Source organism: Balaenoptera acutorostrata, chromosome 12 (assembly GCF_949987535.1).
Source record: "Balaenoptera acutorostrata chromosome 12, mBalAcu1.1, whole genome shotgun sequence".
NCBI classification, from domain to species: domain Eukaryota; kingdom Metazoa; phylum Chordata; class Mammalia; order Artiodactyla; family Balaenopteridae; genus Balaenoptera; species Balaenoptera acutorostrata.
The window spans coordinates 83068733-83083442 of NC_080075.1; the positions used below are offsets into that span (position 1 = coordinate 83068733).

General features: G+C 38.3%; 1 protein-coding gene across 1 annotated transcript in view; it reads left to right on the forward strand.

The window, feature by feature from the left end:
- NBAS (NBAS subunit of NRZ tethering complex) overlaps nucleotides 1-14710 on the forward strand; it is a 345265-nt gene that overhangs the window by 124096 nt on the left and 206459 nt on the right. The window contains exons 22-23 of the mRNA XM_007183498.2: nucleotides 4938-5021; nucleotides 12565-12718. Of these exons, the coding sequence (XP_007183560.2) occupies nucleotides 4938-5021; nucleotides 12565-12718 (238 nt within the window). The remainder of the gene's footprint in view (nucleotides 1-4937; nucleotides 5022-12564; nucleotides 12719-14710) is intronic.

The following is a 14710-nucleotide window of genomic DNA, read 5'->3' on the forward strand; positions in this document are numbered from 1 at the left end:
TTTTTTTAGTGGGGATGATGCCTTTAAATTCTAAGTCTTCCCTAGCAAAATGGAAACAAGAGAAGAAAAAGATGAAATAAAGTGTATATAAATGTTATTTTGTGTTTATAGAACTTTAGATTCAAAGTATAAGTTTTGCAACTAACCAAACTTTCTACAGTTCTTTAGAAGGAACAGTTTGTGTTTTCTAGGTTTTTTTAACCACATTTTCACCTAATCCACTTAGTGATTAATTTACATGGCTAATATATATTTTTTTTAAATTAATTAATTAATTTATTTATTTTTGGCTGTGTTGGGTCTTCGTTTCTGTGCGAGGGCTTTCTCTAGTTGCGGCGAGCGGGGACCACTCTTCATCGCGGTACGCGGGCCTCTCACTATCGTGGCCTCTCTTGTTGCAGAGCACGGGCTCCAGACACGCAGGCTCAGTAGTTGTGGCTCACGGGCCCAGTCGCTCCGCGGCATGTGGGATCTTCCCAGACCAGGGCTCGAACCCGTGTCCCCTGCATTGGCAGGCAGATTCTCAAACACTGTGCCACCAGGGAAGCCCCATGGCTAATATTTTTGTTGGGAACAGAATTAATGAAAACGTTTTCCTCTGAATTTTATTAAGCATTCTATCATTCTGTTTACCTTATGAAAGAATAAGTAGCTAAAATATGGGCATATTAAAGATGGTAATGATAGAACTAATCAATTATTTTGAAGTGTAAAAAATGGTCAGATTTTGGAAAATATGTATTCTGAAATCATTTTTCTCCCATAAGTGTAACATGACATGTTAAATAATCTAGATTGTAGATGTATACCATCACCAGTATAGCTTGCCCTTTCATCAGGATAATAATCTATATCAGGAAAGTATTCTTGTTCTCACTGTCAGATCTACAGATTCCATACAAATATACCTCCTTGATGTATCTGTAAGTCCTTTTATTGCTCTATTCCAATTTTGAATTTTTGTGGTACTTGTGAGATCACTCTAAAAAAATCTTTGTTGTGCTGTCAATTAATTAACTCAGTTGACACATTATTTTAGAGTCTGCTAAATGCCAGGCACTATTTTAGGTTTGAGGATATGGCAATAGACAAAACAAACAAAAAGTCTGCCCTTAGGAAACTCATGAAAGAATGCTCAACATCATTAATCATTAGAGAAATGCAAATCAAAACTACAATGAGATATCACCTCACACCAGTCAGAATGGCCATCATCAAAAAATCTACAAACAATAAATGCTGGAGAGGGTGTGGAGAAAAGGGAACCCTCTTGCACTGTTGGTGGGAAAGTAAATTGATACAGCCACTATGGAGAACAGTATGGAGGTTCCTTAAAACACTAAAAATAGAACTACTATACGACCCAGCAATCCCACTACTGGGCATATACCCTGAGAAAACCATAATTCAAAAAGAGTCATGTACCACAATGTTCACTGCAGCACTGTTTACAATAACCAGCACATGGAAGCAACCTAAGTGTCCACCGACAGATGAATGGATAAAGAAGATGTGGCACATATACACAATGGAATATTACTCAGCCATAAAAAGAAATGAAATGGAGGTATTTGTAGTGAGGTGGATGGACCTAGGGTCTGTCGTACAGAGTGAAGTAAGTCAGAAAGAGAAAAAGAAATACCATATGCTAACACATATATATGGAATCTAAAAAAAAAAAAAAAAGTGGTCATGAAGAACCTAAGGGCAGGATGGGAATAAAGATGCAGACCTACTAGAGAATGGACTTGAGGACACGGGGAGGGGGAAGGGTAAGCTGGGACAAAGTGAGAGAGTGGCATGGACATATATACACTACCAAATGTAAAATAGATAGCTAGTGGGAAGCAGCTCCATAGCACAGGGACATCAGCTTGGTGCTTTGTGACCACCTAGAAGGGTGGGATAGGGAGGGTGGGAGGGAGGGAGACACAAGAGGGAAGAGATATCGGGATATATATATATGTATAGCTGATTCACTTTGTTATAAAGCAGAAGCTAACACACCATTGTAAAGCAATTATACTCCAATAAAGATGTTAAAAAAAAAAAAAAAGAAAGGAAAAGAAATTTATATTCTGACTGGGGAAGAGGTCCTGTCTGTTTCTTAAACACTATCATTTGATTCATTGTAAAGAACTTATGGTGTTTTTATAGCAAGTATTTTAAACTCCTAAAATTTGTTTGAAAATAATTTGCTTTGTAGAAGCATCCTGGAAGAAAATCAAAGAGCAGAAAGGTTTATTTTACTTTATTTAATTAATTAATTAATTTTTTATGTAAGTGTTGATGATGAAGCCATATTTGGTAGAATTTAGTTTCATGAGACTAGTACTAGTGATCTAATGGTGTCGAGATTGGTTTTATATTTCAGTTTAAATGTGTCCTTCAGATATGCATGTAAAAGGTCCTTATTGGGTCGTCTGAATTAAAATTTGGGAAGGTTCATATTGCCCTCTACCTGCTGTGCACAATCTAACTGGTACCTCTGTCTAACCTGGTGGCCATCTACTAGCCAGAAGGGTAAGCTTTGGATTCTAACTGTTGAGCTGTGTTTGAATCCTTGGCTCTGCATTTATCGACTTTATGGGGAGGGGCAAGTTAACCCGGGCCTCAGTGTTCTCATTATAATACGAGGAAGATAATATCACCTACATTAGGTAGGACTAAATTAGGTATTGTATATTACAAGCATTTCATCCTGACTGGTACGTAGTGAGAGATCAATAAATATTAAAGATTATGCTATTGCTGATCGTTCCTGATATATTACTACTAGTATTCTTATCGTTAAATCAGTGGTGATCAGCACATTTAGAAACATGTTGAAACATTTAGTTGTGCTGTGCCTTGAAAATGCAGCAAAAATGCATCATTAACTTGGGACTCTATTAGGCCTACTTTTTGGAGTGAGCCTCAGAGCAGAACTTGTCTTTAATGTGTGTTTTGATAAAAATAGGCATGTTTTCTTACCCATTTCTGTTTACTGAAGCTTGACAAAGTTTTACAATTTTCTAGTCTTTAAATACCAAATAAATGTTATTTTGCTGAGAGACCCACACCATTACTAATCATTTTAGTAATAATTCTTGTATCTAATGCGTACTTGGTATAGAAGATACAAATCTCAACTTGTGATAACATTTTTCTTTATTTTTTGGAAAACATTTTGTGTAGCTTGTGGAACCATGTCTGCTTTAATTAGAAAAGGCAGGAATAGTTTGGTATGTTATTTTTTTTTCCTTGTTCCTCAGTTCATTGGTACAATTTATTTTCATGTTGGAAGAGTGAGCATTATTATCATCATTGTATCCAAATGTTATCTTTTCTACTTTTCAGTGATCTGTGATAAAATATGAGTTACTGATGTGGAAGAAAATAAAATAGTTTTTACTTGGTGACAAATGAAGTAGTGTGACAGTGGCACCCATAGTGAACACTGTAATCGTCTTCATGACTCTGCAGTTTAACCCGTGAACTCACAGGCCTTCAAAAATGTATCTCTGGTACATAGTTTGCTAGGACATTACATGCTAGCTAAAAAGCAGGTAAAATACTGTGTTTTAAAAATATGATGTAATACATTTCTTATTGTGAATATCTAATGGGGAACTTTGAATTCGGGTACTTTGCACCAATGATAATGACTTCAAAGGGGATGCTGTTGGTAGATGAATTAGCCCTGCTCATTTCCAGATCTATTTAGCTTCTCTTTTCCTTGTAGCCACCCCACCTCGGTGGTCTCCTGTTCCATTTTACGTGAAGACTAATCTCTTTACTTACATAATTTCTAAACACTTATGAACTATTTTTTGTGCAAGGCATGTTTCATAACTTAGTAAGATAAGAAATTGCAAAACATAACCTCATAATGTACAAAAGTGCAGTCCTTTCTCTGGGGCGATGATAAATTTTAGGAAGTGCTACTGTTGATCCTCAAATACGAGGTAAGATGTTTTATTGAACTGTAAAAAGCAAGGCAATTGAAATTTGTTTTTAGAATTTTTGGCTTCATTCTTAATTCAGGATGTTTCCGTTGTTTTCATGGATTTATGGAATATTAGGGCTAAAAGGTACTTTAGAGGTAATGTTTGAAGTGCTTCACTTTAGAAAGTCACGTGTGAAAGACTGCGTAGCTGGTTACCAGGTGGATGCATTTATGTTTCCCTTGTCTCCTGGTGCAGAGCACATTGCTCTGCTGTGTTACTTTACTGTCTTTACCTCACTCTTCCTTTTTAATTTATTCTTAATTCCACCCAATGAGGACTTGTCTTTTCCTCTTAAGACTCTCCTTCTGTCATTTGTTAGTGATATTTTTTTACCTGCAGAATTATTTCTTCACTCTGGATATTACCTGTCCTCTAGGTCGAGGCTGTCCAACATAGGAGCCACCAGCCACATGTGGCTATTTAAATTTTAAATAAAACTAATTAAAATTCAATAATATTAAAGGTTTCTTTCTTCGTATCAGTGTCACATTTCAAGTGGTTAATACAGGTACATGTAGCTTAATGGTTACTGTATTGGATAGCACAGTTAGAGAACATTTCTGTGATCACAGGAAGTTAGATTATAAGCTTTTTGAGGGCAAGGGACCATTTATGTGAGCATTAAGAACATAAAATATGGACTTTCGATAAGTATTTTAGAATGTGTGAATGAAAACATACCCATACCATCCTTTAGATTTTTTCCAAATTTTTTGTTTTGAGTTTTTCTTTTGGACCATTTTACGATCAAAGAGAAATCAGCAATTTGGTATTTTTTATTTTCGTATTGTATATGATATGTATCACGTACCACTTACCATACCAGAAACAGGAATCTTGTAGGTTTAAGGTTATAGGGATACTTTTGCATCATGTTCCTTGTGTTGCCACTCATCGAGGTAATGTGTATTTTAAATACTTATGCTTTTTTTTTTTTTTAATTTTAAGTTATGACGGTGACTCCTTGATGATCATTCCTTGGCATGAACATAAACACCGAGATAAAGATTGGTGTGAGGAGTTGGAGTGCAGGTAAGAAAGAGCCAGCGTGAAAGCTCTTCATTTCTTTCTGGTATGGCTGAATAGAAGGCCCTGTGCAGGTGGTGTTGGTGGATGGTCATTTATTTGATGGTGGCCCTGCTTGAGAGTTTGAGTGAAGTTTTTTTAAAAACTTGACTTTACTCAAGGTATGTTAAAAGTTCTTTTTTTTTTTTTTAATTAATTAATTTATTTATTTATTTTTGGCTGTGTTGGGTCTTCATTTCTGTGCGAGGGCTTTCTTTAGTTGTGGCGAGTGGGGGCCACTCTTCATCGCGGTGTGCGGGCCTCTCACTGTCGCGGCCTCTCTTGTTGCGGAGCACAGGCTCCAGACGCACAGGCTCAGTAGTTGTGGCTCACGGGCCCAGTTGCTCCACGGCATGTGGGATCTTCCCAGACCAGGGCTCGAACCCGTGTCCCCTGCATTGGCAGGCAGATTCTCAACCACTGAGCCACCAGGGAAGCCCTAAAAGTTCTTTTAATGGAAAAATGTTAAATGCTCCAGAGGAATTATTCTACAAGTGGTCCTTGTATAACAACTCTTTTCATTTTGGGGTATTCCTTTTTACTCTTTGACATATACAGGTATATTTTTCGTAGTTGTTTTTGATATGTGTGCTATTTTGTTCTTGATTCAGTTTTAATTTTCACTTTTATAAGACTTAACCATGGAAAGCCTCAGAACATGGAGGCATCAGGTCCCACAGAAGGGGGTGGGAGATGAGGTGTGGGGCTGAAATTCCTGATGAGGAGCATTGGAATCCCTCTATCCCGCACTCCTCAAAGTCAGGTGAATACTCCCTGCTCATTTTACATTTGATATGAATCATCTTATGCCTTTGGATTTTTTAAAAACTGTATGTATGAACTATCTGTCTGATAAATGTTAAATAAAGACCCTAACCAGTAGTATGATCATTGCAAGTGAAAAATTTTTTTAACTTTTTATTTTATATTGGAGTATAGCCAATTAACAATGTTGTGACAGTTTCAGGTGCACAGCAAAGCAACTCAGCCATGCATATACATGTATCCATTCTCCTCCAGACTCCCCTCCCAGCCAGGCTGCCACATAACAATGAGCAGAGTTCCCTGTGCTATACAGTAGGTTCTTGTTGGTTATCCTTTTTAAATATAGCAGTGTGTACATGTCAATCCCACCCTTCCTCCCCACTGTAACCATAAGTTCATTCTCTAAGTCTGTGAGTCTGTTATGTAAATATGTTCATTTGTATCATTTCTTTTTAGATTCCACATATAATCATACGTTATTTCTCTTTCTCTGTCTGACTTACTTCACTCAGTATGACAATCTCTAGGTCCATCCATGTTGCTGCAAATGACATCATTTCATTCTTTTTTTATGGCTGAGTAATATTCCATTGTATATATGTACCACATCTTCTTTATCCATTCCTCTGTCAATGGACATTCAGGTTACTTCCAGGTCTTGGCTACTGTAAACAGTGCTGCAATGAACACTGGGGTGCATGCATCCTTTTGGACCATGTTTTTCTCCAGATATGTGCCCAGGAATGGGATTGCAGGGTCATATGGTAGCTCTATTTTTAGTGTTTTAAGGAACCTCCATACTGTTCTCCATAGTGGCTGTACCAATTTACATTCTCACCAACGGTGTAGGAGAGTTCCCTTCTCTCCACAACCTCCTCAGCATTTACTGTTTGTGGATTTTTTGATGATAGCCATTTTGACTGGTGTGAGGTGATATATCATTGTAGTTTTGATTTGCATTTCTATACTCGTTAGCGATGTTGAACATCTTTTCATGTGCCTCTTGGCCATCTCTATATCTTCCTTGGAAAAATGTCTATTTAGACCTTCTGCCCATTTTTTGATTGGGTAGTTTGTTTTGATGAGATTAAGCCGCATGAGCTTTTTGTAGATTTTGGAGACTAATGTGTTCTTGGTCACATCATTTGCAAATATTTTCTCCCAATCTGTGGGTTGTCTTTTCATTTTGTTTATGGTTTCCTTTGCTGTGCAAAAGCTTTTGAGTTTAATTAGGTCCCATTTGTTTATTTTTGTTTTTATTTCCATTACTCTGGGAGACAGATCAGAAAAGATATTGCTGCGATTTATGTCAGAGAGTGTTCTGCCTATGTTTTCCTCTGGGAGTTTTATAGTGTCTGGTCTCACATTTAGGTCCTTAATCCACTTTTGAGCTTATTTTTGTGCATGGTGTTAAAGAATGATCTAATTTCGTTTTTTATATTTACTTTTTTTAAAAAATATTTTTATTTATTAATTTGGTTGCACCGGGTCTTATTTATTTATTTATTTTTATTTTTATTTTTGGCTGTGTCGGGTCTTAGTTTCTGTGCGAGGGCTTTCTCCAGTTGCAGCAAGCGGGGGCCACTCATCATCGCGGTGCGCGGGCCCCTTCACTATCGCGGCCTCTCCTGTTGTGGAGCACAGGCTCCAGACGCGCAGGCTCAGTAGCTGTGGCTCACGGGCCCAGTTGCTCCGCGGCATGTGGGATCCTCCCAGACCAGGGCTCGAACCTGTGTCGCCTGCATTAGCAGGCAGATTCTCAACCACTGCGCCACGAGGGAAGCCCCTAATTTCGTTTTTTTACATGTAGCTGTCCAGTTTTCCCAGCACCATTTGTTGAAGAGACTGTCTTTCCACCATTGTATAGTCTTGCCTCCTCTGTCGTAGATTAATTGACCACAGGTGCCTGGGTTTATTTCTGGGCTTTCTACCCTGTTCCATTGATCTATAGTTCTATTTTTGTACCAGTACCGTACTATTTGGTGACTGTAGCTTTGTAGTATAGTCTGAAGTCAGGGAGCCTGATTCCTCCAGCTCCATTTTTCTTTCTCAAGATTGCTTTGGCTATTTGGAGTATTTTGTGTCTCCATACAAATTTTAAGATTTTTTTGTTCTAGTTCTGTGAAAAATGCCATTGGTATTTTGATAAGAATTGCAGTGAATCTGTAGATTGCCTTGGGTAGTATAGTCATTTTGACAATATTTATTCTTCCATTCCAAGAACATGGTATATCTTTCCATCTGTTTGTGTCTTCTTCGATTTCTTTCATTAGCGTCTTATAGTTTTTGGAGTACAGGTCTTTTGTCTCCTTAGGTAGGTTTATTCCTGGGTATTTTATTCTTTTTGTTGCAGTGGTAAATGGGAGTGTTTCCTTAATTTCTCTTTCTGATTTTTCATTGTTAGTGTATAGGAATGCAAGAGACTTCTGTGCGTTAATTTTGTAGCCTGCAGCTTTACCAAATTCATTGATGAGCTCTAGTAGTTTTCTGGCAGAGTTAGGGATTTTCTATGTATGGTATCATGTCATCTGCAAACAGTGACAGTTTAACTTCTTCTTTTCCAACTTGGATTCCTTTTATTTCTTTTTTCCTCTCATTGCCATAGTTAGGACTTCCAAAACTATGTTGAATAAAAGTCGTGAGAGTGGGCATCCTTGTCTTGTTCCTGATCTTACAGGAAATGCTTTCAGCTTTTCACCATTGAGTATGATGCTAGCTGTAGGTTTGTCGTATATGGCCTTTATTATGTTGAGGTAGGTTCCCTCTGTGCCCACTTTCTGGAGAGTTTTTATTATAAATGGGTGTTGAATTTTGTCAAAAATCTTTTCTGCATCTATTGAGATGATCACATGGTTTTTATTTTTCAATTTGTTGATGTGGTGTATTAGGCTGATTGATTTACAGATACTGAAAAATCCTTGCATCCCTGGGATAAATCCCACTTGATCGTGGTGTATGATCCTGTTAATGTATTGTTGGATTTGAATTGCTAGTATTTTGTTGAGGATTTTTGCATCTATGTTCATCAGTGTTATTGGCCTGTAATTTTCTTTTTTAGTGGTATCTTTGTCTGGTTTTTGTATCAGGATAATGGTGGCCTCATAGAATGAGATTGGGAGCTTTCCTGCAAGTGAAATTTGGAAGCTTTCTTCATGTTGGCACTAATGTTGGCAGTTTCCCTTCATTTTGTATCTTTCACTTTTGATATCTGAGTTAATGGAATATGTAACTCTTAGGTACCTTTTTCTCTCTGATGGCTTTTATTGTAATAGCAATTGAATGTCCTGCTGTGTTTTTGCTATTATTTGCTTTTAAAAAAATATTTTTTGAAATTTTTTATTAAAGTTGTATATAGTTGCAAATAGATTAAAGATTTAAAATTTTCTGCAAATCTTGTTTAAAAAAAAAAAAAGCAACAACCAAAACCCATACTCCTTTGTTCCCCTTCCTTATATCCTGCTCTCCAGGAGTAACTTCTTTCACTTCGTTTAAAGGATTGTTCTGATATTTACTCCAATCTCTGAGTAACATAATTGTATAGCTACCCCTTGAATTTTTTAGTTCTGGCCGTTATCTGTGGACTTGCTTCAGTGGAAGATAATGGTTTAGTTTCTTTTTACTCCATATACTCCGTTCCTCCTTGAGTGTTTATGTGACCCCCTCTCCCCTTTAAAAATCTTCTACTGTCATTTCTGTAGAGTTTCAGGAAAAAGTGGAGCTAAATGCATGGTATGTATCAGCCCTATTTAACTAGAAGTCCACAGTTGCCAGTTGTAATGAGAGATAGAAGATGGATATAAGTTGGAAAAGGTGGGAGGTTGATGCCAGTGGATACGGTGGAGGGAAGGTGTGTGATCCTGTTGCCCACAGTTCTCTCAGTTTAAGATGGTGCTTTTGACAGAGCAGCCCTGTTCCATTCACCTGCTGCTTCCCAGTTCTCCTTAGCCTGTGCCTTTTTATGATTCTAACAAGGAGATGAAAGGATTAAGGGCATTTCTTCTCAGACCAAGCACAGCAAGCTAAGTTGTAAGCAAAACTTGCTGTGCTGGAACTCCTAAAACTATAAAAATGAAAAGCTAGGAAAAGTTTGACAGAAGAAAAGATGCTTTTGAAGATGATACAAACTTTCCGAGGACATTTCTTTTTTTAATCCATTGTATTGCCTCCCCCACCTCCCCCAACGATTACTCCCACCCTGTACCCCTATGTCTGGCAACCACCAGTCTGTTCTCTGTGTCTGTAAGGGTGGTTATAGGATATCTCGTGGCTTTTTCATTTACAGTTGACCCTTGAACAACGCAGGGGTTAGGGGTGCCGACCCTCTGTGAACGCAAACGTTTGCCTATAATTTATAATCGGCCCTCCCTCCGTAGCCGTGGTTCCCCATCCGTGGATTCAGCCACCCACAGATGGCGTAGTACTACGGTATTTACTATTAAAAAAACCTGTATGTGAGTGAAGCCACACTGTTCAAACCCATGTTGTTCAAAGGTCTACTGTAATTAATTCTGTCCTCTGCTAGATTCAAGAACACTGAAGGAAGAAAAACATGCAGTCTGTGTACTCATGAAGTATATAATCTAGCAGGAAAGGTGCTGCTGCTCTAAATTACTAATGTGATGCGTGTTTTGAAAGAGAAGTGCAGGGGCCACTGGGAGCACATAGTAGGGAGACCTAAACTTGGTGGAGGTCAAGGAGGGTTTTCCCTGGGAAGTGGTATGAAACCTGAGACTTGAAGGATGAATAGGATTTAGCTTAGCAGAGGGTGAGTCTGGCGAATGAGGGGAAGGAGTGTTCCAAGCAGAGGGAAGACCGTTTGAAAGGCGCAAGGCGAGGTCCCCTTTAAGGACTGAAAATAAGACCTGGATTGTCGAAGTGTACAGGACAAAAGTGACATTGGAATCAAGGTGAGGCTAGAATATTTTAAGGCAGATGACAAGCTATAAAAGGAGGCATGGGGATGATATAATCATGTTTCTGTTTTATAAAAGACAACTGTATTACCTCGAGATATCGTGAATTCAGTTTTGATCTTGTTGCACTTGAAATGCCTGAGAAACATCTAAGAGCATATAGAAGGACGATTTTGGAGCTTTCAAGTGAAGTCTGGGTTAGGCGTAAAAATATGGTGGTCCATTTATATTGTAGCGTTGAAGGGGAGACCTAGAGAGAGTAGAGTGAGAAGACAGGAGAGCTGGGGAATTTGGAAGAGCTGTTATTTAATGGTCAGCTGGAGGAGGATATTCTAGCCAAGATGACTGGAAAGGAGCAGCCAGAAAGATGGGGCGTGCATAGCTTGACGGTATGGTACGACAGTATGACACGCTGGAACGAAAGACAAGCATGTTTCTAGAAGGAGAAAATGGTTAAATTCTGTGAGGCAGTGCTGAGAGGGAAATAGATAAGGACTGAAAAAAGTATCAAAGGAACTCAAAGTTGCTTATGGGTGTTTTTCCCCTGAAATGCGAAGATTTCAGGGGAAGGGATGTGACTTTTATGTGGCAGTGATGGGGAAGAGTCACTGGTCAGAATGTTAATGACGGTTGTGAGTCTAGTTAAATAAAGGACTACCAATCGTAAGCACAGTAGGTTGTCTAAGTCATGTTGATTAAACACCCAAATATTGGTCAGCTTTGGATCTGGTCATATATTATAAGTGCTAGTAATTCCAATGAAAATAATACCTGTAAGTAAAAATTAAGCACCTGCTCCGGGCCAGACAGCGTTCTCTGCGTACTTTATCTATATTATTTTGAATATTCTTGCATGGTATTATTCCCATTTTTGATATGAGTAAAATGAATCTTAGACGAGTTTTAACTAATTTATGCAAGGTTTCACAGCTTTCAGTGATGGAATTGCACCTCAGTTCTGACTCTGAAGCCCATTGCCTTACAATAGTAATAATAATACCACTTGTCATTTACTGACTTACTTTAGATGAATGAATATCCCTAATGGAACACGGCCTTTTCCCCTATTTCTATCTGAAATATCTTACTTTAAGTTAATTTTTTTTTTTTTAGTTCTTAACCATTGAAGGCAATTGGCCAGGATCGTCCTCGTAAAAGCTCCTCATAATTTGTGATCCCTGTGATGTTTTCCCTGGGTGTCTTCCTCTTGATGTCGTTTCTTTTTCACTCTTGATGGCACATAGTATAGAGTAGTTCCTTATTTTGCATATTTCAGTGCATTACTATGTTGCTGATACCTACTGAAGTTATATTATCAACAAAAATAAGGCATATTTCCTCTTATTTTTATGAATGTGGAAAACAAGACTTCTTAATTTATATTTGGATCAGAATCACCTGGGGGTGTTTTTACTAGACTAGGCCTGGCTGGCATCACAGGTCATTGTGACTTAGTAGACCTGTGGCAGTTACCCAGCCATGTGCATTTTAAAGCTACCGTGGGTGATTCTGATTTTATTTAATACTTATTTGATTGATTTGTGGCATAGTTTTTTTGATTTATTGTCTATTCTGATTTTTTTAAATTGGGAAAACTAATAGGAAACTAAATTAAGCATCCCCCAAATTTCCCATTTATCTTGTAAGTACGCAGATACTTATAGGAAAACACACACAAACACACCCACCCATGCATACGTACGTACATACTGCCAGTCTCAGTAACGGCTCTCTCCACATGTCTGTCTCTGTCTCCCTCTCTGTCTTTCACAAAATTATAATTTCCCCTAGCGTTTCAATCAGTTATTAATTGTTCTTTTTGTGCTTTGCAGAATGGTGATTGAGCCGAGTCTCCCAGATGAAAGTGAGTTCTTGTACGCTGCACAGCCTGAGTTGCTGAGGTTCAGGACATCCCAGCTTGCAGTAGAGAAGGTTATGGACTGGTATCAGAGCAGAGCGGAGGAAATAGAGCATTATGCTCTGCAGGTGAGGCCGGCAGTGCTGTGTCAGATCCTTCGCATTCAGTGCATGTTTTGGCTGTTGACAGCAGTGCCAGGGATTCTGTATATATTAATAGTTTGCAAGGGACGAAATGAAAATTTTTTATTACTTTCATTCATTTATTCTTTGCTTCAGAAGCTTTTGTGGTTTTTGTTTGTTTGTTTGTTTTGGATTCCTAAAGAGCAAATACATATAACAAAAGCTGTTCAAAACCTTTCTTTAAAATGTAAGCTGCAAAATATGTACATACTGATCCAGATTTTATATACATGCTTAATAGGCTTAATACCATTTTAAGTCGAAAGATTGTATCAACATAGAAATGCTTGATTATTCCCCTGTTATATTGCATGAATGCAGTGGATTGTTATTTTGCTTTCCAGGAACCCTGTTTGAGGGTCTGTTTCTAAGGCTTTCCTGAAGTCCAAGCCTGATTTCCCTCAGTTCCCATGTGCCTTTACTGAGATGTGTAACAGTTTCATCAGAGGCGGGTTTAGAAGAGAGAGATGAGGGTTGTACTGTAGCTTAGGAGATCTAAATAGGAATCTGGACTCTTCTGCTAATAGACCTGGTGACTCTGGACCTGCTACCTACCTTTTCTGTACCTTGGTTTTTTCAGGGGGTGAGTTCTTACACTGGAGTCAGTGATAACAAATAAAATGTACAGGAGAGAACATTAAAAATTCTCCCAATTGAGTTCTCTGCAAATGTAAGCAAAAGTTGTCTTCATCCTAGAGAACAGAAGTTGGCAATTCGGAGCAAAGAACGGCAGAATGGCCTTTGAAATCTCATTCAGCTCTATGGCTATACCACCCTGAACACGCCCTATCTCACCTGAAATCTCATTCAGGGTCTGGCCAGTGGGTGTCTTTTTCATTCTACTTGCAGTTTTGGCTTTGGGCTTCCTGTCCTACCATCAGTTTTTCATTTGTCAGGAAGGGTGATTTCAGAAGGTCTGATGAACAGCTGTATTGCAGGAAGGAATAAACCCCCTTGTTTAAATTTCTGCTTCGTGTATCTGGCACAGCCCTGCGTCTCCATTTGATAGCCTTCTTGAATTTCTGCTTAATCTAATTCCTATTTTTAGTATTCATAGAATTGACGAATTATTTGCTGGAGCTGATGGGAATATTATAGATCAAACTTTTTAGAGGATGGCCAAGAATATTTATAATTGACTTTTCAGGTTTTTGAAGATGGCTAAGGACATTTGAAAATGTTTAGAATTCTAAGATACCAGAATGAAAAGAATCTCTGGAGGGGATCCAGTCTAATTCTCTGCGTTATAGATAGACAAACTAGGGTCCACAGGAAAGAAAGTGAACAGCTTGCTCAGGGACACACAGTAGCAGAGCCAGACAACATACAGGTCTCTGCATAGTTTTTCTTATAGAGTCCATATAAAAATGGACAATTACACAAATCTTAATGACTGAAAGCAAGATAAATTAATCCAAAAAAGTGGATCTCAGTTCTCAGACCCATTGTATTTTTTCTGTAGCAAATATTTTGTAATACTTCCTTATTATCCTGATGTGAAAATCATGGACATGCCTTATTTACAGAAATAATTTCCAAAAATTAATATAATGACTTAACTGTGATATATGGGATAAATAAAATATTTAAACGCGTGGTCATGAGTACACTAAAAAAGTGACTGGAGTCAGTGAGAAATCACTTTGAACAAGATAGCTGACATTGCAGACAGATTGAGGTGTATTGGATTAAACACCACAGATTGCTGTCTGGGATGTGAACAGCTCGTGGTAAATATCTTTTTCAGGGTGTTGGAAGGTAGGCAGGGATTAGCACAAGGTGGTTGTGTGGGACTGCCCTGCACACGGTGGAACGTCTGTCATCCCTGGCTTCCACCCTTGAATGTTAGTAAGTTCCACTCATACTTGGGAAAGACAGAAATGCTTCCTCAGATTTTCGGAGCGCCTCCTGGTGGACAGTTCTGCTCCCATTGAGAAC